Consider the following 22271-nt stretch of genomic DNA (forward strand, 5'->3'; position numbering starts at 1 on the left):
AAACAGTACAAAACAATATGGTGGAAATAATTATACCCACCCTAACAAATAGCTACCAGCCGAGGTGGCTAAGGGGTATGACAACTGGCCACACCGATGATGGTGCTGGCATGGGATCATGCCTTCCTGGGGGAAGCCAAATCCAATCACCCTTATTTAAGTAGCGATTTGATATGAAGCTATGGCTGTAAAATTACATAATGAGCCTATGGTAAACTGTAAAGTATTTTGTGTTTTTTTTGTTCAAAAGAAGATTCTCTTTGGGAGTTTCTGGTAGAATTTTTAAAAATGCTAATTCGTCAATAATTTTAACCTCTTGTGAGCTATAATGAAATGAAGCATAAACAAGCAGGGAATATTGAAAACTTTAGGTTCCTGCTTTTCTGTTCCTTAGGAGGTGACCTCTGTTATTGAGATCAGGCCTCAGAAAAATTATATAGCATTTGGGAAGAAAGATGCAGCCCAGGAGACCAGCACCAGAGGCTAGGATGGAGAAGACCTCCACGGCCACCATAGCCTTCCCTTGGGTGCTCAGGTAGGTGGGCAGGAAGGAGACCCACACGCTGCAGAAGACCAGCATGCTGAAGGTGATAAACTTGGCTTCATTAAAGCTGTCAGGCAGTTTCCTGGCTAGGAAAGCCACCACGAAGCTGACCAGGGCCAGAAATCCCATGTATCCCAGGACTGTGTAAAACAGGATGACTGACCCCTCTTTACATTCCATTATGATCTCCTTGGCCAAGGAATGGAAGTCCAAGTTGGGGAATGGGGGAGAGGTTCCTAGCCAAATTGCACAGGTGATAACTTGGAGGAGTGGACAGGCCAGGAGAATGGAGTTTACCCCTTGTTTCCCCAACAGTTCCCTTGCCCTGTTTCCTGGTTTAGTGGCCATGAAGGCCACAACCACCAGGATTGTTTTGGCCAAGATGGATGAAATGGCAACAGAGAAACTTACAGTAAAAGCAATTTGTCTCAGAAGGCAGGTGACCCACATAGGTCGACCAATGAATAGGAAGGAGGAGAGGAAGCAGAGCAGGAGGGAGATGAGGAGTACATAGGTGAATTCTCTGTTGTTGGCTTTGATGATTGGTGTATTTCGATATTTAATTACTGTTGCCAGAACTAGGGCTGTAATTATAGACAAGAAAAGAGCAAGAGAAGCCAAAACAACCCCCAAAATCTCTTGATAGGAAAGGAAGCTGATATTCTTGGGGAGACAGTGGTCTTTGCTCTGGTTTGGATATTGATCTTCCGAACATGGGACACAGCGCTCAGCATCTGGAACACACAAGAAGAAGAAGAAGAAGAAGAAGAAGAAGAAGAAGAAGAAGAAGAAGAAGAAGAAGAAGAAGAAGAAGAAGAAGAAGAAGAAGAAGAAGAAGAAGAGTAGGTTATGTAACAACATTCATAAAACATCATAGAAAAGTTAAAACAATATTAAATAGATGCCTTGCCGGACTCCTTTCTTAATTTTGAACTAATCAGTGATTCCATGCCTGGTTCTCACTGTTGCTTCTTGACCTGCATATAGGATTCTCAAGAGACAGATAAGATTCTTTCAGAATAACTAGTGTCAAGCTAAAGTTGCACATTCCCTCTTATGTCCCTGTGTTTCCACTTCTGCAGTTTAGTTGAAAAGAATAAGCAATGCAGGATAAAAATGAAGTCATACCTCAAAGGTTCAAATTTAATCATAACAGAAAGAAATTTGAGAAAAGAAAGAAGTATCCAGATTTTATTAAAAAAAGAATTTTGTGAGAAATTCTTTTAAGGTTTGGATTAGAGAATCAGTTTGATTACAGAAATTGTTGATGGTTATATGTGGTCGTGTCAGTATTGAACTCATCCAAGGCCCCAAAAGAAAGCTATTGCTCCTCATCTGAGGTATACATTATAATCTAAAAACACGGCTAGAAAACCATTACTCTAGAGTCTAAAGCTAAGTGAAGTTTACAGCCCTTGAGAGCCAATCAGCGTCCAGCATCTTCAACCTTTTTACTTGGAGTTTCAAGATGTGTTGAACTACCTGTATGTTTCGAAATCGACCCTTCCGGACAAAGTTCACAGTCATAACAACAAGGTGGCTCTTCTTCTATAACTTTTCTGCTGTACCCAGGCAAGCAACTCTCCACACACCTGGAAGAAGGCAGCTTCTAAGTTAGAGAAAGACAATTTGTGAGATTTTCCAAATGAGTGGGGTTGCTTCCACATCCGGATAATTCACCATGAAGGTTGCATGGAATGGACACATTCTTGTTTGCAAACCATGAACTGTCATGAACTTTTAACCCACCCAGGAACCGGTACCATTTAGTAGGTCTCTGAGGTGGCAAACTGTCTGACTCCACCGGACTTTTCTCCTTATCCTCCAAGCTTGTTGAGAATTGCATTCATGAGCTATAAGTTACACTTCCTCAAAAGTGCTTTCTGGAGAAATGACTGCCTGTGATTTTCCCAGAAGGTACATTCCCGGGGGCAAGGTCTGGTGGGGACATAACTCAGACCCTTTTACCCCAATCCTCACCAAAATTGGAGGACAGAGAGAAGAGAGCCAGCTGGTGTTCCCCTACTTCGAGTTTTCACAGGATCTATTTTTCACGCCTGACACTCTACCTGTCAATATTATTCAAGATGTTCAAGGCAGCAAATTGGCAAGGAATGTCCAGGCGACCTCTATCATCCCTCCAAGACTATATATTTGCCTTGTGTATTTGCCTTGTACAAGAGCCATTCTATATACCCCTGAATTGGCACCTCTCAAAAGGACAACATCAATCATTTTAACAGATGCTCTCCAAGTTGGAGAATGGAGACAGTCTGCCTAGAAATGTATCAGCACACAAACTGGCACAAACCTCAGTGAACCTTGAAAGGTCCTGGAAAGTTCATGTCAATTGACTGTCCACAAACTTGACTTTGCAATCCAGGAAACAGTCAGCGTTCATCCATGAGTCACTTTGTGCCCATCCCTTAAGTTTCATTGCTGTTCTCCCAAAGGTTCTGTTAGTAAATGTTTCTATCATTGCCAAAGAATATGGACTTCTTCCCTACCTGGGTAGCCCAAACAATTGTATCTGCTTGAATGATGAAATCTTTGCCTGGGGGAGCCCAAGGATCCATCCTTCCAACTTTTACTTGAGCTGAAGATTGATTTGGGAAGAAAGCCATGTTCAGAATATCATAGCCAGCTGATCTCTCAGTATTTTCACTGAAAAAGACTTCCTCACCAGCACTGTTGTTGAACTGGATGCTCTTCAAAAAGGCAAGGATCTGAAGTGAAAGAAATCCTAAGATAATGATGCACCTGATTATGACCACTAGCAAGGCTGGCTGTAAAATTCGGTGGGCCATGGGGACAGTTCCCAAGGTCACCTTTCTTTCCACCATCAGGCCCTTTGCTTAAGCCCTCCCTTCCCATCCTCATGCAACTCACCTGCATGTATATCTGCATTCTATATATGCACTTACAAATCCTACTACTGCTGATACAGCTGGGAACATGCATTGTAGCAATAGATTGGTCAGGGGGAAGGGCTGAGAGCAGTGGGCCCCAGCAGAAACCCTGGGCCCTGGCAGCTGCCCCTTATCAGGTTATGCTGTCACCAGCCCCCACCACTAGGGACTGGTCTTTGAGACAGTGTATCTAGGCTACCACAAGAAGACATGTTGGTTTCTATAGATGTTTCCATAATGGAAAGACCAAAGGTGAATTCTCAGTGAGCACTAATGACCAGGGGACTTCTTTATGTCTCTGTGTTGGTTTCTCATGACACATACACCCATATGCTTGGATGTGGGCTGCAAGCAAAAGCATTGGCTACAAAGCAGAAATTTTAGATGGTGGATTTGATTTTCAAAAAACAACCTGGGGAATGGAGAATGCATGCTTTTTGCAAAAGTGCCTTTTCATATATATTTCAATTACACGAGCCCACCCTTGTCCTTGACCCAGAGATTACAGCTGGTACAAAATGCGGCCATGAGGGTCCTCACTAGAACATCTTGGAGGGCCCATATCCAGCCTGTGCTGTGTCATCTGCACTGGCTACCTATCTGTTTCTGGATCAAGGTCAAGGTATTGGTTTTAACCTTTAAAGTTATACGTGGCCTGAGTCCTGCTGATCTGAGGGACTGCTTGTCTGCCTATGCCCCCTGCAGGACGCTTCACTCTATGGGTATGAGCTCCCGGAAGAGCTGAAGGCCCTGATGTAGGTATCAATGTTCTGAAGGACATGTAAGATGGAGCTCTTCCACCAGGCTTTTGGGTTGAGGCCAGTGGGAGGGAGAATCCCGGGACTGATTGATCGATCTATGGGTCCCGCCCTATGACATCTGACTGCCTGTTTTACATCATACGCCATTAATGGCATGATAAGGCTGGTGGCATGGGATTTGTGGAACTGTTTTTGGTTTTTGTCCGACATCTGCCTTGCTTGGTCATTTGTGAAGTTTGAGTGTTATGTTTTAATTGGGGGGGTGTTGTTTTTATTGTATTCATTTTTTAAAGGCTGTTTGCCTTTTATTTGTAAGCCTCCCCGAGCCGACTTATCGAGAGGGGTGGGGTATAAGTGTAATAATTAATTAAATAAATAAATACATGCCCCTTCCACGTTTCTTATATGTGAATGGGTGGAGTTCTCTTGTTATAGTGAGAAACCCCAAGAGATGGGATGCCAACTAAATCCTAATAGTATGACCTTGTTATTTATGTAATTATGACCTTACAATGGGAATCCAGGTAAATCTGTGGAAGGCTAGTCATCGCTGACACTGAGTGATCAAATCAGCTCATGAAAACAATGTGTCATCTTCTTTTATTGCATACTGTACTAGCTGAATTCTTTACACTTGTGAAGGCTGTTGCTTCTCAACAAAATATGGACCATAAATGAAGGATGTAAATTCCCTTACATGAGTTCCAGAAGACGAGGTGGCCATATGCAGGCTGAGTGATCAATAATACTGGTGTGGGAACTGAATATTTTTGGCTGACATGTTTGAGGCTGTCCATTCATTGACACAAAAGCCACATAGCAAATGAAGGATGTTACCTGCCATGGCTGAACATTCAGAAGCCTCTTGTCATTCCCCATCATTGCACGTGGTGATCCAAATCGGTAGGTGGCATGTAGGGCATGTGCCATCAAATAGACAGCATTGTAAACATTATAGCTGTTTCCGGTCATGGTCATTTCAAATACTGAAGGTGGGAGGTTCTCTATGTCCTCCTTCTCTGTACAGTTCTTAAGACCTCCAGGATAACTATGTGGTTTCTTAAATATACATATGAACACAAGTTCCCACCACTCTTTAAGAAAGACATCTCCCTTGGGCTGGCGTGGATCTAAAGTCCGGAGAAAATTGTGGAATCCTGGCACATCACCTGTGTGGCCTCTGAAGGACAGGGCACCATGGAAGGTCTCGACAGTCCTCCATATAAAGAAGTTTCCCACTGCAGCAAATTCCCACTGGCTCGTCACAATCCAGACCTTATCAATAGATTGTTTAGTCCTTGTTTGGTATCTATAAAGAGGCAGCATTAAATTCCGTATAGTATTTGAATCACCAGAGATGACTACAACTTTAGCCTTACTCTCCTTGACAGCTACTGCTATACTGATATCGTTATATTTACTGGTATAGAACACTGAGGTTTCAGACAAGGTCCGTTGAGTGAACTCAACACAGATGTCGTTCTGGTCAAGCATTGGAGTTAGGGCTTGGATGAAGTTTTCACCACTGTCATCATCCGGAGCAATAATCCCAATCCAGTTCCAGTGAAAATGAAGAAGTAAGCGGATTATCCCCATATACTGTGGAGCTTCACTGGGATCAATCCGGTAGAAGGAAGGAAATAGGGTCCGTTCTTTTAGAACATGATTGAATGAGCCATAACCAAACTGCTGGAAGGAAGGAAGGAAGGAAGGAAGGAAGGAAGGAAGGAAGGAAGGAAGGAAGGAAGGAAGGAAGGAAGGAAGGAAGGAAGGAAGGAAGGAAGGAAGGAAGGAAGGAAGGAAGGAAGGAAGGAAGACTTTTAGTTGAAATACTAATTTCTCAATGTCATACAGTTGATTAGCAGGGTGGCATTTCTGCCAAGGAAGACACGACTTGCGTTTTGGTGTAAATATGGCTGCAGCCTTTATTAAGCCACTATCCCAGAAAAAGGGTTGACCTGGCACAGTAAGTAGCCTGACCCTTCAAGCCATCAGGCTGCTTGACCCGAAGGTCCTTGGACGCCATGGGACCCCTCCATCCCAGCCAGGAGAGCGGGTTCATTGCATTCAGAATCACTCACCGGGAAGCAACCCTAATGAGGGCCACCATGCGTCCCCCTCACTTTGGTGCCTTGTGTGTTGTTCAGCTACTAGCCCCTGGCCACCCAACCAGGTTGGCCGTGCTCAATCACAGCCGGTCTCCTTTAATGTGCGCAGACTGGCCTCTCTGCCAACAGGCTCTTACCCTGCCTCAACGACTGCGACAGAATTAGTATGACAAAACCTCCACCATCATGGGGAGGGAGGGAAGCAGCTCAGCCGCATGAAGCTAAAGGGGGGGGGTACGCATGTCGAGCCTATATAAAGGCCTGTGCATGCCCCGCACCCCCTGCATGCCGTATGCAGCGTGCTGCCAGCCCGCTCAGTGTGTTTCCAGTCACCAGCCGCGTCATCAACGGCGGCTAAGGTACGTACTCGGCCGCTAATTATATTTAGAATTCTACAAAAATCAGGGTTGTGGATTGAATATCATGTCCTGCTAACTGGATTTTCCTCTTCTATTTCAAGAAATAATTTCTGTTGCTCGATCTGTTGCTCAATCCAATCAACTGATCTGTCTGGGCTGTAAACATTGAGGCAAAGAAGGCACTGCATTCAACAATGCAGCCAACAGGGTCATGAACTGGTGCTGAGAACATGAAGAAACTACTCGGAGACACTCTGTATGTACATGAGTGGGCACATCCATGTCCAAAATCGTACCCAGAACCCATCAGTTCCTCTCGTTTGTATTTAGCCTAGCAACATCTGTTTTCTTTCCTGACAGGAATCATTCTATGACTGCAGTAGTGGTGGTGTTAGAAGTGTCAGTGCCTCTGGGCCTTGACGAGCATTTTGATGAGCATTTTGCAGTCCCCTTCCTGAAAGTTGAGACCTTCTGGACAATTCACCCAGGCAAATGTTTCCAAAAAAACATCTCAGTGCTCAGATAACAATGTCAGTGGCTCACTTGGGTCTGCACACACTTCTAAAGTGTCTGCACACACTTGTAAAGATACATGAAGAACTGTGCATGCAAGCCAAAGCTTATAGCCACAATTAAATGACCGTACATGAAGAGATACAAGGACCATTCACATGAGGCCATTTTACTGACCCTGAATGTTGCTAGGTTTTGGCCTTGATCTAGATAGCCCAGACTAGCTGAACATCGTTGGATCTCGCAAGCTAAGTAGTATCAGCCTATTAGCTAGTCCTTGGATGGGAGACCACAAAAGAGGTCCATGGTCACAACACAAGGGAAGCCAATAGCAAGCCACCTCTGCTAGTCTCTTACCTAGAAAATCCCCCGGGGGGTGCCAGAAGTCAGCTGCAACTGAATGGCACATAGAGTTCCAGGTTCTGTAGGGCTGTTTGACGCAGGTTGGCGGGGGCAGTTTGATGGTTCCATCAAAGGCAGCCAGGCTAAAAGCCAGGAATTTCAGCAGCCAGACCCAGTCTCAGCCCTGCTGCTTCCCCCCTCCTGACAAAAACCTCATTTGTCAGTTAATCAATCAAGCTCAGTTTTATCCTCCCCTTCAGCCAAGGGCTCAGGGCAGCTTACAAGGTTCTTCCCATTCTCGGTTCCTCCTCACAGTAAAAACCCTGTGAGGTAGGCAAGGCTGAGAGAAACTGCCCCCATGTCAGCTTGTGCTTCATGGCAGAGTGAGGATTGGAGCTCAAATCACTCAGATCATCGTCTAATTTTCTAACAGCTGCTGACTGTGAATTTAAATAATTATCAAAGCAATTATATTACAGAAGGTCTTGCTTCTGCATTCTCACCTGCCCTCTGGCATGCCCCACAGCCTCCCCTAGCTATTCAGGCCCCTCCCCAAACTCACTGTTTTATCCTCCTGAAAGTGCCCTCTTACCTGTGGGACCTTGAAGAGGCCCAAGAGGGAGGCCATCTGCATGGAGATCCTGGAGTAGAGACTTCCAATGACTGAGAGCAGCTTCTGCTGTCTGCTGCACCTGTAGTTAGGGACCATCTGACCCCCTGTAGACAGAAAGGACAGGCCTGCCTGGTAGGTCATTCTGGCAAAATAAGTGTCCTCAAAGATGCGGAAGCCCAGCGTGATGTTGGGGAGGAGAGCTGGGTCCTTGTTGATCTCATTGACGGCAAACACCAAGGCCAGGATATGCTGGTAGTTTTTGGGCACCTGACTGCAATAAGAGAGAGAGAGAATACCTTTATAGGCATAATAAAAAATAAAATAATAGCACCAGAAGAGCACAATTAAACAATATATACAATCCTTCAGTAGTATATGTATTACAAGATGGTCATATTATGATTCTACAGTGGGATTGTGTTGCAATAAGAGGTACATGAGATGGGCCACGGGCAAAAGAAGGAGTGTGATGGAAGACTTTCTGGTTGCATTCACCCTCCCTTAGAAACAGACCTTGCAGACCTAAAAACTGGATATGTAAGTCCATTCCTCAGATATTTGCACACAGAGTGCTGCCTTTATGATATTGGCTCCAACCAAGAGTCCGACTACTACAGTATTCTGTTTCTGAGGGAGCCTTCAGGACACACAGATGTAATAACAATCTACTTTCCTGCCCTTGGGCTCCCCTGACGCTGTCATTCGGTGGCAGAGCACCTCTGCTCATGGAAGGTCTGTTTAGCTATCATGGCTTAGCAGCGGAGAGGACATTCTTTCTAGAGCTCCCATGTATGCAATCGGGTGCCATGAACTAAATGGACCTAGTCATAAACTCTGCATCTGTCAGATTTCTTAATCCATTAAAAAGGATGATTCAGTTCAGCGTTAGTAAAATAAGTTTTATCTGCAAACCGTCTAACAATCCAGGTCAATTTAGCGGCTTCATTTCATACTTTAATATTTCTAAATAATAACCGTATAATTAAAAAAAATGCTTAGCCTGTCCTTGTGGTGTTGCTGAGGGCAGGTAGCAACATGTATAAAGCAACTCATATATCCAGACAGGGGACGTTGGCATCAGGAGCTGGTCTTCCATCACTCCAGCAGTGAGGCCAGGATTTATTGATATCAGTTCTTCGGGGCCTGGTGGAACAGGTCTGTCTTACAGGCCCCGATTAAGGCCCCACACTGCCCTGATCTCCCCCAGGAACACCTTCCACCAGGGAGGGACTATGGCCAATCTCACCTCCTTTGAGGCTTCCATCCTTCACAACTTCACTTATCTTGAGTAGTGACCCAATTTCCTCTGGGTGTCCAGCTAAAAGTATTGAACAGACCTTGCTGCTCTCTTGGCGTTTTGTGCAGAATCACTACACATGAATTAGATCAGGGGTAGTCAACCTGTGGTCCTCCAGATGTTCATGAACGACAATTCCCATGAGCCCCTGCCAGCAAATGTAGTCCATGGACATCTGGAGGACCACAGGTTGACTACCCCTGAATTAGATGATAAATGACTGAAATGTTGTAAATAGCATCATGTTTGTCTCAGTCACGTCTTTGTCCTTTTCAGGTTCTCAAAATGGAACCCAAACCATTGCTCAGCTCTGCCTCCTTTGTTCTTGATAGCATCTAACACAAGATTCACATAAGAACTTAAAAAGAATCCTGCTGGATGAGACCAGGGGTTCATCCAGTCCAGCATCCTGTCTCACAGAGTGGCCAACCGGTTCCTCTGGAGGGCGAACAACAAGGCACAGAGGCTGAGGCCTTCCCCTGAAGTTGCCTCCAAGCACTGGAGTTCAGAGGTTGACTGCTTCTGAATGGGGAGGCTGCTCTCAGTCACCATGATTAGATTTACTCTCTGCAAATCTCACTCTGACTGTGGCCGTCATGACATCTTTGCCCTTCTAATGTTTAACACAGATGCCTCCTTTAGAAATTCCAGTGGAAATTGCTGGTCAAAATGAAAACATACCAACTCTGAGATCTCCTGGCAAAACTTACCGTACAATACGTTTGTTCTCGGGAGGTTTTTCAAAGGGCGCATATGCAACTGTAGTCTTGAGGTGGGGCAAAATCCCACCAACAAGGTGATCTCCTAGCCTGTAATATTCTTCTTGGAGCTCAAAGGGTCTGGTCAGGAGGCACTTGGTCCTCACAGTCCTGTTTACAGCCTGAGCTAACAGCCAAGAGAAGAGCAGCAGCCACATCAGTACCATTTTCATGCAATCCTTCCTCCTAGATCAACAACCGAATGACTGCACAGAACCTGAATCAGCAGATGGTAGAAAGGAAGCCAATGTGCTTATTGCCCACGCCAAACCCCTTGCAAACACACAGTCTATATGACATGCTTAATAGAAACATGTTTTGTTCTGATTTGGATGTTCTTGTATGCTCAGCACATAGAAAGCATCTGGGGCTTAGTAAGAATTACTGTGATTTTGCTAATTTCAGTGGAAAGAGATAATCACATCTCAATAGCACTGGGCTGTATTTGCCCCTCAAGAACAGACAAAAGTTTTTGTGTATCTCTGTGCTTCTCTATGGGGCTGACAGACCCAGGGGGTTGGACTCAGACTGCCAGACTATGAACTCGGGCCTGTGTGAAGCTGAGCAGCAAAGACCAAAATGCCATCCGGAAGGGGTCTAACCAACAAGGTCTTTGTGGCATAAGCTTTTGAGAGTCAAAGGTCCCTTCACTGGATACCAATTTGATGCTTGAGACTAGAACTAGGATGACAACTTCCCCAGTGGGGATGAGTGGTTCTCCGAGTGATCCTCTGCAAACCCTGTTTCTGCCACCGCTCGGAGTGGCAATAGGAGAAAAATAAAATAAAAAACTACAGAGTCATGTGAAAGTGATGCCTGTCTTCTCTTGGAATTGTCAGAATCTCTATGGTTTTACCATGAAATATCCAGTGATTATTAGAGAGGGCTGATATTACTTCCAGGAGTTTCTTAGAAGTGACATGAACTGTCCCTGCCTTTCCCCCCTCCCCCCGTTCCCATCCCAATTGTCTCCCACTGGCTGCATAGAAGAACATGGATCTTACATATTGCTAGTCGAGTAATTAATACAGAAATGGTGCACAACCTGATTAAAACTTAGATACAGGTTGATTTAGGAACTAACATAATTGAAAGGAAAGAGGAGACACAGAGATAAGTTCCTACCACAAGTCTACCTAAGAAAGACAGCAAAACTGAATGTGGCACTCCTGGGAAGCAGGGGGAAGCTGCCACAAGAGTAACAATCTAGGGACAGCTTAAGAATGACAGTTCACAGGAGAGAGAAGGCTCTGTCCTCAGCATCATACTAAATTGTGTTCCTGCTGCCCCCTTCAGGGTCTTTTCTGAAATATTTTCTTTCCCAACTCAAAGGTCTGTTGTACAAACTCCACAAGATACATCTTATATAGACTTTCAATCCTTTCTTATCAGGAACGGTATCAGAATATCCTTAAAGACATTCAGAATGTGCAACAACAGATAGTGGAACTTGTTTGAAAGTTGTGAAACTTCATTTTAGGGTTAAAGTGAGTGATAGAGATGTAGGAATTAGTAAGAGGGCAAGAGATAGTGGTCTGTAGTTTTGTTCATGTTAAGTAAGGTTTCTATATGTTAGGTAAGGAACCTATAACAGTATAGCTGTGGTATTTACCTTTCTAAGTTGAATAAAAGTAAGAATTCGTATATTTTTAAAAGATTCTATCTGAAGGTTTCTAGTTGCATTTTACAATGTTCGTTCTTTAGTGATTTTAACCACCTGCATGAGGAGTTATAATGAACTGAAACATGAACAAACAGAGAACATTCAAAAATTTGGGTTCCTATTTTGCTTATTCCTTAAGAGGTGATCTCTGCTATTGAGATCAGGCCTCAGAAAAATTATGTAGCATTTGGGAAGAAAGATGCAGCCCAGGAGACCAGCACCAGAGGCCAGGATAGAGAAGACTTCTACGGCCACCATAGCCTTCCCTTGGGTGCTCAGGTAGGTGGGCAGGAAGGAGACCCACACGCTGCAGAAGACCAGCATGCTGAAGGTGATAAACTTGGCTTCATTAAAGCTGTCAGGCAGTTTCCTGGCTAGGAAAGCTACGACAAAGCTGACCAGGGCCAGAAATCCCATGTATCCCAGGACTGTGTAAAACAGGACAACTGACCCTTCATTACATTCCACTATGATCTCCTTGGCCGAGGAATGGAAGTCCAAGTTGGGGAATGGGGGAGAGGTTCCTAACCAAATTGCACAGGTGATAACTTGGAAGAGGGGACAGGCCAGGAGAATGGAGTTTGCCCCTTGTCTCCCCAGCATTTCCCTTGCCCTGTTTCCTGGGTTAGTGGCCATGAAGGCCACAACCACCAGGATTGTTTTGGCCAAGATGGACGAAATGGCAACAGAGAAGCTTACAGTAAAAGCAATTTGTCTCAGATAGCAGGTGACCCTCCTAGAACGACCAATGAAGAGGAAGGAGGAGAGGAAGCAGAGCAGGAGGGAGATGAGGAGAACATAGGTGAGTTCTCTGTTGTTGGCTTTAACGATTGGTGTGTCACGATGTTTAATGACAGTTGCCAGGACTAGGGCTGTGATCAGAGACAGAAAAAGAGCAAGAGAAGTCAAAACAATCCCCAAAGTCTCTTGATAGGAAAGGAAGATTATGTTCTTGGGGAGACAGTGGTCTTTGCTCTGGTTTGGGTATTGGTCTTCCGAACATGGGACACAACGCTCGGCATCTGGAACAAACAACAACAAAAATAATAATAATAAAAATCTACTTTTAGCTTACCCATCCAGGTTATGTTCTTAGAGATACACTCTTCATTGTTTACATTTGTATATTGATCTTCTGAACATGGGACCCAATGTTCAGCATCTGGAACAAACCACCACTAATTCATTCATTCCAGCACCATACTACAATGTTTGTGTATTATTCTGTTGAGCCCTTATCCAAGAAGATGGAAGGATACAGCACTAAGCACTGGGTCAGAGGCTGCAAGTGGATCACAACTCAGGAGAGGGTCAGAACACCCGGGGGAAGGAAGAAGAATAGAGAAACTGGGATGGGACTCTCAGTGATAGGACTGAGTATCCTGCTGCATAATATCTATGAAGTATAGCCTCTGATACAATAATACTGTTATACATTTTAAAATACTAAATGTGCAATTTAGAATAGAAAAAGGTCACTGTGAATTTATGGACAATTCTGACATTCTGACTTGAGGAAGAGGGAAGTAGTAGGAAATTACACTCCAGGTGGGTCCCAAAGAGAAGAAGAGTTGTTGTTTTTTTATACCCTGCTTTTCCCTACCCAAAGGAAACCCAAAACAGCTTACAACTTTTCCCTTCCTCTCCCCACAAGATACCCAGTGAGGTAGGTAGAGCTGAGAGAGCTTGATTAGAACTACTCTGCAAGAATAGCCCTTAAAGAACTGTGTCTAGCACAAGATGATCCAGCTGGCTGCTTGTAGAGAAGTGGGGGATCACATCAAGTTCACCAGGTTAGAGTTTGCTCCTCTTAAGCACCATACCACATTGGCTCTCTAACAAGACTCTCTATAGGCTAGATATCAGGGGGGGAAATTTCATAGAGTAGTTCAGCAGTGGAATAGGCTGCCTAAGAAGGTGGTGAGCTCCCCCTCACTGGCAGTCTTCAAGCAAAGGTTGGATACACACTTTTCTTGGATGCTTTAGGATGCTCTGGGCTGATCCTGCGCTGAGCAGGAGGTTGGACTAGATGGCCTGTGTGACCCAACTCTATGATTCTATAATTCTAAGACACCTGTGTAGAAGTGACCCCATTTCAAAATCTATCAGAATGACTAGACGCAAATTCCCCGTGATGTCCCTCTGTTTCTACTTCTGCAACTTAGTTGAGAATTCTACATAAGAAATGCACGATAAATATAAACAACTTTTTGAAATTAAAGGTTCAAATCTAATCCTTACAGAAAGAAATTCTAGAATTATCCAGAGTATATATCAAAACTGAATTTAGTAGAGAACAGAGAAAATCTTTCATGTTTGTACTAGAGAATAAGGTTTTTTGATTATACAGACTGTGGGTCCTTGTCAGTGGTTGTGTCAGCCCCCCTCCCCCCACAAAAAAAGCTATAGGTATACCTTATCATCCAAAAATAAGCTACTCTGGAGCCAAAAGCTGTGTTTACAGCCCTTTTCAAACCAATCAGCATCCAGTAATTTCAACCCTTTCATTTGGGGTTTCAAGATTCCTTGAACTACCTGTATGGTTAGAAATCGTCCCTTCTGGACAAAGTTCACAGTCATAACAACAAGATGGCTTTTCTTTTATAACTTTTCTGCTGTACCCTGATGAGCAGCTCTCCACACACCTGGAAGAGGGCAGTTTCTAAGGGGAAGAAAGAAGACATGGTGAGATTCTCCAAATGTGGGGTTACTTCCATACCCTGATGACTTCCATACCCTATGGAGTTATCTAGGGAAGAGCACAAGCTGAAAAAATGTGGTTTGGTTCATGGTTTATGACATGCCTTTTCACAAACCCCAGACAGTAACAAATTTTTAACCACTTCAGGAACTGGTTCAGTAAGGGAGGTCCATGAATGGTAGAATGGTCCCCTGGTGTGCTACAGACAACAAACTCATAAGGGATTGTTCTTCTGATGGCCCAACAAGTTTGGTGTAGATTGGATTCATGAGACTGAGTTACGGGCCTCAAAGTAGTCAACCTCCAGTAAATGCTTTCAGGAGAAATAACTGCAGAAAGAACTTTCTTGGGAAGGGTGTAACACAGTACCCATAAATCATATCCTCACCAAGCCTGGAGGGCAGATAGAGAAGAATCAGCTGCAGATCCCCTGCAAGGTTAGTGCCTCTAGCTTTCACAGGATCAATTTTATACACTTCTGAACATCCCGAACCTGCACCTTTAGGAGGTTCAGGAGGGGCTAGAATCGATCCTGTGCAAACTAGAGGCACCAAAGTTGCAGGGGACTTCCCCTAGATGTTCTTCTACATGCTCCAACGTTGTTCCTTTGAAGTTATTTAAATGTTTTAGTAAGTGGAGACAGTCTGCCTGGAAATGTCTCTGATCACAAACCAGCACGAACCTCAACAAAAAGCTGGAAAGTTCCTGGAACATTCCTGCCACTTGACCTGCCACAAACTTGGCTTTGCAAACTATGAACCAGTTAAAATTCATCATGAACTATAGTTCATGGGCTGATTCGTGACAATCCCTCAAGCTCTCATTGCTGCTGTGAATGTTGATGTAGACGACAACAGAGCCAGCACAAAGTAGTTTCCCCCATAGTTACCTAGACTCAGCCAGGAATGACTTTTGTGCATTAAAGAACTACTGAAAGGGGTTTTCTTTGGAATGGTGAAAGGAATCGCAGTTTAGCAGGATTTGTAGGAGATGTGCATGTTTTACTACAAACACTAAAACAGAGCTGGGGAGGTGGGAGCTCCACTATTCTGGAGACCAATATCTCAACGAACTTTGCCTTTAGCCTAATCGAGAAATGCAGTCATGTTCTCCAAATGTGTTTTCAGCAAGTGTCTCTATCATTACCCAAGAATGCTGACTTCTTCCCCACCTGGGTAGCCCAAACAACTGCATCTGCGTGAATGGTGAAATCTTTGCCTGGGGGTTCCCGAGGATCCATCCTTCCAACTTTCGCTTGAGCGGAAGATTGATTTGGGAAGAAAGCCAAGTTCAGAATATCATAGCCAGCTGATCTCTCATCATTTTCACTGAAAACGATTTCCTCACCAGCAGTGTTGTTGAACTGGGTGCTCCTCAAAGAGGCCAGGATCTGAAAGGAAAGAAATCTTAATGAAATGATGTAACTAATTATAACCAGTAGCAAAGCTGGATGAAAGATTTCGGTGGTAAATGGGCATAGAATTCTCAGGGTCTTTACTCTCCACAATCAACCCCTCCTGCTTATGGCTGCTCACCTACTGTATATCTTATCTTGCCCCTACCCACTTGCAAACCTTTCTATCATCTATGATTACAGTTCTCTGACTACCTGCATTCCATGGCAAGGGCTTTGTGAGTAGATAGGAGCATGGGCTGCTAGCAAGAGACTGTTCAGGGGGTGGGATTGACAGTTGTAGGGCCCAGCCAAAACCCTGGTCCCTGACAGTTGCCCCTCCTCAGGTTATGCTCACGCCAGCCCCACCATTAGGGGCTTGAGACATTCTATCTGTGCTACCATAAGAAGACATGTTGGTTTCTGTAGTTGTTTCCCTAATGAAAAAGCCAAAGGTAAATATTCAGTGGGCACTACTGAGCAGATAACTTTTTTATGTCTCTTTGTTGGTGGGCATCTTTCATGGTATCTGCTTCTCATGACACATACTGTATATACTTGGGTGGAGGCTGGAAGCAACTGGATTATAGACTGATCAGAAATTTAAGATGGTGGATCTGATTATCGAGAAAGAACCTGGGAAATGGGGAGTGCATGCCCTGTGCATCTGAGAAGCCTTCTCAGAGAGCCAGTTTGGTGTAGTGGTTAGGAATGTGGACTTCTAATCTGGCATGCCGGGTTCGATTCTGCACTCCCCCACATGCAGACAGCTGGGTGACCTTGGGCTCTCCACGGCACTGATAAAACTGTTCTGACCGAGCAGTGATATCAGGGCTCTCTCAGCCTCACCTCCCTCATAGAGTGTCTATTATGGGGAGAGGAATGGGAAGGCGAATGTAAGCCACTTTGAGCCTCCTTCGGGTAGGGAAAAGCGGCATATAAGAACCAACTCTTCTTCTTTTTCTTCTTCTTCCAGATTGTTCAGCGATTTCCCCTCCTCATGTTGTACTTGTGAATGTGTGGAGTTCTCGTGCTATAGTGGAAAACCCTAAGAGATGGGAAGCCAACCAAATCCTAATACCACTTTAGTGTAGTGTGACCTTGCTATTTATTTATTTATGATCTTGCAATGGGAATCCAGGTGAATCAGTGACAGACAGGCCATTGTTGACGTTGGCCAATCAAGTCAACTCATTAAAACAACATGGAAATTTCTTTTATTGCATTGTTTCTGGTATGTATTACATATTGTTATTATTTTTATTCTTTGCACTTATGTAGTTTGCTTTGTTTTTCAGCAAAATAAGGAGGACCATAAATGAAGGAAATAAATTCCCATATAAATAGCCCAGAAGGGGAGCTGATCATGCAGACTCTGTGCTGTATAGCAAACCAGATAAGAGAAATTATGGAAGATTCTGCTTGTGAGAGATGGGTAACAAGAGGGGAGAAACGGAAGCTGTAGAAACCCCTTTAGACTGACAATAAGGCTCCAGTGTCGCCAGCCCCTATGCTGAAGTCAGGGGTCTCTTGCCACTAGGCCCCACCCCCTGCTTCTGATCAGTTGACCAGCAAGGGAATCTACCAGGAGAAAGAAACCAGAAGAAAGAGACCACCTCGCCAGAATCACATAGGAAGTGATATCTCACAAACGATATCTGGACGACAAGAAGTGGTTTTACCATAGTTTTGTTCAAATAACAGAGCTTTGTAGCAACATTACAGCTTGATGACATCACTTCCTCTGCAACACCAGCAATGTCGCCTGGGCATCCTTTTTTGTCCTTATAAGTCCCACCAGTTGCATTTCCCACCAGTTGCAACTTCACAAGCTCCAGAAAGGGCAGCTTAAGAGATGGGGGAGATTTCCTTGCTTAAAAGACTAGAGATCATGGGTTGGTCTCTGGCATTGAACAAGAAATAGAAACAGGAACTTATGCAAAACCTGTGGAAGTTGTTCCTCCTCTTTGGCCAAAGAAATGGCAAGGCATGAAATGCAGCACCTCCGATTGCTTAGTTTATTTTGGAAGGGGCCATAGCAATGACCATTCTTGGCTAACATGCTCTAGGCTGTCCATGCCTTGACATAAGAACCACATAGCATAGGGAAGATATTACCTGCCATGGGTGAACATTAAGAAACCTCTTGCCATTCCCCATCATTGTACGTCTTGATCCAGATGTATACACAGCATGCAGTGCATGCACCACGGAATAGACAGCATTATAAATATTATAGCTGTTTCCAGTCATGCCCATTTCAAATACAAAAGGTGGGAGTTTCCCAATGTCCTCCTTCTCTGTACAGTTCTTAAGGCCTCCAGGAGAATCATCCGGGTTTTTAAACAAACAAAAGAATACAAGTTGCCACCAGTCTTTAAGAAAGATATCTCCCTTGGGCTGATGTGGATCTAAAGTCTGGAGAAAACTCTGGAATCCTGGCACGTCACTTGCATGGCTTCTGAAGGACAGGGCACCATGGAAGAACTCCACAGCCTTCCAGAGAAAGATGTATCCCACTGCAGCAAATTCCCACTGGCTCGTCACAATCCAGACCTTCTTAGGTGTTGTTTTAGTCATTCTTTGGTATCTAAAAAGAGGCATCATTAAATTCCATATGGCATTTGAATCACCAGAGACAATGACAACTTTGGTCCTATGCTCCATGACAGCTATAACTAGACTGATATCCCTATATGCCCCTGTATAATACACTGAGATTTCAGACAAGGTCCGTTGAGTGAACTCAACACAGATGTAATTCTGGTCAAGCATTGGAGTTAGGGCTTGGATGAAGTTTTCACCGCTGTCATCATCCGGAGCAATAATCCCAATCCAGTTCCAGTGGAAATAAAGCAGCAAGCGGATTATTCCCAAATACTGTGGAGCTTCACTGGGGTCAATCTGATAGAAGGAAGGAAATGTGGTCCTCTCTTTTAGAACAGGATTGAATGAGCTGTAACCGAGCTGGTGAAAGAAAGGAAGAGTTTCAGTTGAAATACAGATTTATCAGTGTTGTACTGTTATATTTAGTGCTCCACAAACATCAGGCCTATGGAGGTAATTCCTAGGTCTGGTAACAGGATTTTCCCCTTATTTCCCAAGAAATAATTTCTGTTGCTAGCTCTTGCAGTCTCAGGGCCCAATCATCTGATCTGTGTGAGTTGAAATGGTTGATGCAAAGAACGCAAGGTGTTCAGCAATGCAGCCAACTGGCCCATGAACTGCTCCTGTGAATGAGAAATAAAGTGCTCGGGGACACATATGTGTGCACATATGTAATTAACACATGAAATTCACTGGCACAGGAAGTGGTGGTGGCTACAAGCATGCACAGCTTAAAGAGGAGACTGGATAAACATATGGAGCAGAGGTCCATCAGTGGCCATTAGCCACAACGTGATGGAACACTATGCCTGGGGCAGTGATGCTCTATATTCCTCTCACTTGGGGACCAGCAGTGGACGGGCTTCTGGAGTTCTGGCCTTGCAGTTGGTCTCCTGCTAGCACCTGCATTTTGGTCACTGTGTGGCCCACAGTATTGGACTGGATGGGCTACTGGCATCATCCAGCATAGCTTCTTTTATGTTCTCATGAGTGCATGTCTGCCACTTCCCAGATCTTAGCCAGAATCTGTCAGTTCCTCTCTGTTGTATTTGGCATACCACCTTCTAAATGGTGAATTTGCTTTCTTTCCAGACAGAAATCATTCTGTGGCTGAGTTAGGAAAGTGGCGATGGTAAAAATCTTAACCTTGATCAACTTTATGCAATCCCCTCCCTGAAAAATTAAAACCTCCTGGAGGACCCTTTCAAGGAAAACGATGGAGGACCTTTGGTGGACTGGCTAGGTTCAATAGTCCAGGCAATAATGTCCTCCAATAATAGGTCAAGATGGTGGTCTGCCTGAAGATGTAGAAAAGAACAAGAGTCCAGTAGGACCTTTAAATTTAATCAAATTTATGGCAAGGTAGAAGCCTTCATTGGTCTCAACATATCACAGCCCTTCTTGCCAGAGATGACAGTTTGTCTAATGAGGCAGCTGAGCTGTCTTCTCCAGAAGCAGAAACAACCATGAGCTCATCAGACAAGGGCATGCTGCCTCACCCAGCTGAATCAACAAAGGCTGATGGGTCACAGCCCCAACCAGAAACCAGCTAGAAATATCAAGATGTGTTCCTGCTAGAGACCCATCACCTGAAGCAAGCAGCTCATCAGATTCAACCCCAAGGAGTCAAGCACTGTTGGCAAAAACATAGAGTCACATTTCATGAAAAGAGACACTCAGTATTCTTACAAGTGGCTGGTTTGCAAAGGATCATGATGACAGTGAGTGATTGCAGGATGTCTTCCACGTAGACTGCTCAGCCTGATTTAAGGAAGAGCCATGAGGAATGCAGTGTGAATGAAACATTGTTGAGACTTTTTGATTAGACTTGGCCCTAGGTCCCTCCAGAAAAATAGAGTTGCAGAGTGTTTGCAGAGCATTTACAGTTATTGGTTATCTTTTTGTGGATTCAGCACAGATCCAAATTCAGTGTTTTGTGCTTTAAAAGGAATAAACTTTACTGGAAAGATTATAATATTCACCTGCTTCAGTCTCCTTACTGAAACTGTACACAAAAATTTAAGTAGTTACAAATAAACACATCACAAGCTCCTATGACTAGGATGAAAACAAGACTACATGCCCACACATCAGCAGATGGAGAGACCTTTGAGACTAATGGAGGATGCTTCCTCCTTGCAAGCAGAAGATCCTTCTCTTCCTGAAGAAGAGGAAATAGGTGGTGGCTCAGCTTAAACAAAGAGACCTCCCAGCCATAAGGAGTGAGTTTCTGACTACATGGCTTACATTCCCTTTTGGTATTACTAGTGAGCACATAGGTGCAGCTTTGCAGGTTAACAGCAACCAATGAGCAAATTACTTACTGATTGTAATTCCAACAGACATGCTTAGTTTCTGAAGCAGCCTGCCTCTGCACTCCTCTTCCTGCACTCCCTGAAACCCCAGACTAGTAGCACTAACCTTGACACTGAACATTCCCTGTTTGTGTCTTGTCCTCTCAGCTTTGACTCTCTGGTTTGTTTTGGTCTTTCTCTGATCCGGTAGTTCTCTGGATCTTGATTCATGGCTTGTTTATGAGCATGGTTTTGGTCATTCCTTTCAGTACAGCTCCCTTGGCTGTAAGAAGCTCTGGCTTCAGTAAAGATTATGTTCAACAGCTATTCTTGCTCCAGGCTTCCCTCCTAATCCAGATCCATGCTGCAGGAGCAGCATGCCTGACAATGCCTGGCAGGACAGCTTACTTCTTCAGATATGTAAAGGAGTGATCAATGACTCATGAAAGCTCATATGCTGCCTGAAAATTTTGTTAGCAGAATCATAGAATCATAGAGTTGGAAGGGACCTCCTTCCCCAGAAATGCCAAAAGCAAGACAGGGCAGTAACTGGCTATGACACGGAGATCAAATGATGACTTCCTCAGGAGTGGGTAAACCACTGTTAGATTTAAGCCCTCTAAGAACTCCCCTGATGAGAGGGAGAGATTGACAATGTCTAAGAGTGCTTCTCCTCCTGTCCCCTGATCTCAGGAGCAAGTAAGAGCAGGGATCTAAGAGGCAACTGGTCGCCAGTACCAAAGCTAGCAACTTTGGCTAACGAAAGCCAGCTGAAGCCATCAAACTGATCCTCACAAGATGGCCAAAGGGTCTCCAGTTCCCTTTCTGTATCAAACGTGGCAGGAAGGTCGCAGCAAGGCAACAAGACCATCTCTGTGAAATAGCTTGCCAAAGCCTTGCAACTCAAATCTAATTGGCTACTATTCTGGCACCCTCCACTGAGGGCAATAAGTGACTGAACTACCCTAAACAATTGTGTGGGGCATGAGTTCGTGGAGTCAACATAAAACTCTTGTTTAGCTAAGTTTACCGCCATCTCAATTGATTCATAAGCGTGCAATAATGTGTTCTCACAGTCTCATCGCAAGACATCCTCCATACTTGCTCTAACCATCTCACTTCCCTCTTCCAAATTCTCAGCTCCTCAGAAAACCAGGGAGCTAGTTTTCGGCGAGGGGGAAAAAAGGGCACCAGGGAGCAATCTCGTCAATGGCGGTGGATAGGTGGAGAAAGACAAAGACTACTCTCATGAAGCCATTTTCCTGACCCCTAATGTTGTTCTCCATTCTCACCTGCTCTTCGGCAAGATCCATGGCCTCCATTACATATTCACTCCACTCCCCAAACACACACTTTCATCCCCATGAAATGTCCCCTTACCTGCGGGATCTTGAAGAGGCCTAAGAGGG

The 22271-nt window shown here is 44.4% G+C and overlaps 2 protein-coding genes across 2 annotated transcripts; both read right to left on the reverse strand.

Annotated features, from left to right (window-relative positions):
* Positions 1–367: 367 nt before the first annotated feature.
* Positions 368–10371, reverse strand: LOC143834720 (vomeronasal type-2 receptor 26-like). The gene is made up of 6 exons (XM_077331398.1): positions 10157–10371; positions 8129–8420; positions 5052–5903; positions 3052–3330; positions 2027–2153; positions 368–1278 (listed from the first exon to the last, which is right to left on the reverse strand). The coding sequence occupies exons 1-6, from the start codon at positions 10369–10371 to the stop codon at positions 368–370; spliced, it is 2676 nt and encodes an 891-aa protein (XP_077187513.1).
* A 1598-nt stretch (positions 10372–11969) lies between these two features.
* On the reverse strand, positions 11970–22175 carry LOC143834721 (vomeronasal type-2 receptor 26-like). The gene is made up of 5 exons (XM_077331399.1): positions 22155–22175; positions 18080–18928; positions 15740–15958; positions 14403–14529; positions 11970–12889 (listed from the first exon to the last, which is right to left on the reverse strand). The coding sequence occupies exons 1-5, from the start codon at positions 22173–22175 to the stop codon at positions 11970–11972; spliced, it is 2136 nt and encodes a 711-aa protein (XP_077187514.1).
* Between the last annotated feature and the right edge of the window lie 96 nt (positions 22176–22271).

The sequence above is a fragment of the Paroedura picta genome, chromosome 4, assembly GCF_049243985.1.
Source record: "Paroedura picta isolate Pp20150507F chromosome 4, Ppicta_v3.0, whole genome shotgun sequence".
Lineage (NCBI taxonomy): Eukaryota > Metazoa > Chordata > Lepidosauria > Squamata > Gekkonidae > Paroedura > Paroedura picta.

Bases quoted from the DNA above. Each gene is read 5' to 3' on its own strand.
- LOC143834721 (XM_077331399.1), bottom strand. From the start codon at position 22,175: ATGGATCTTGCCGAAGAGCAG. The intron at 15,959-18,079 runs GTAATATCTTCC...CTTTCCTTTCAG, and splicing joins TTAATGTTCACCCATGGCAG to ATCCTGGCCTCTTTGAGGAG. The intron at 14,530-15,739 runs GTGGGGAAGAAG...TCTTCCCCTTAG, and splicing joins CAGTTGTTTGGGCTACCCAG to AAACTGCCCTCTTCCAGGTG.
- LOC143834720 (XM_077331398.1), bottom strand. From the start codon at position 10,371: ATGGTACTGATGTGGCTGCTGCTCTTCTCTTGGCTGTTAGCTCAGGCT. The intron at 8,421-10,156 runs GTAAGTTTTGCC...CTCTTATTGCAG, and splicing joins GAGAACAAACGTATTGTACG to TCAGGTGCCCAAAAACTACC. The intron at 2,154-3,051 runs GTAGGGAAGAAG...TCTCTAACTTAG, and splicing joins CAATTGTTTGGGCTACCCAG to AAGCTGCCTTCTTCCAGGTG.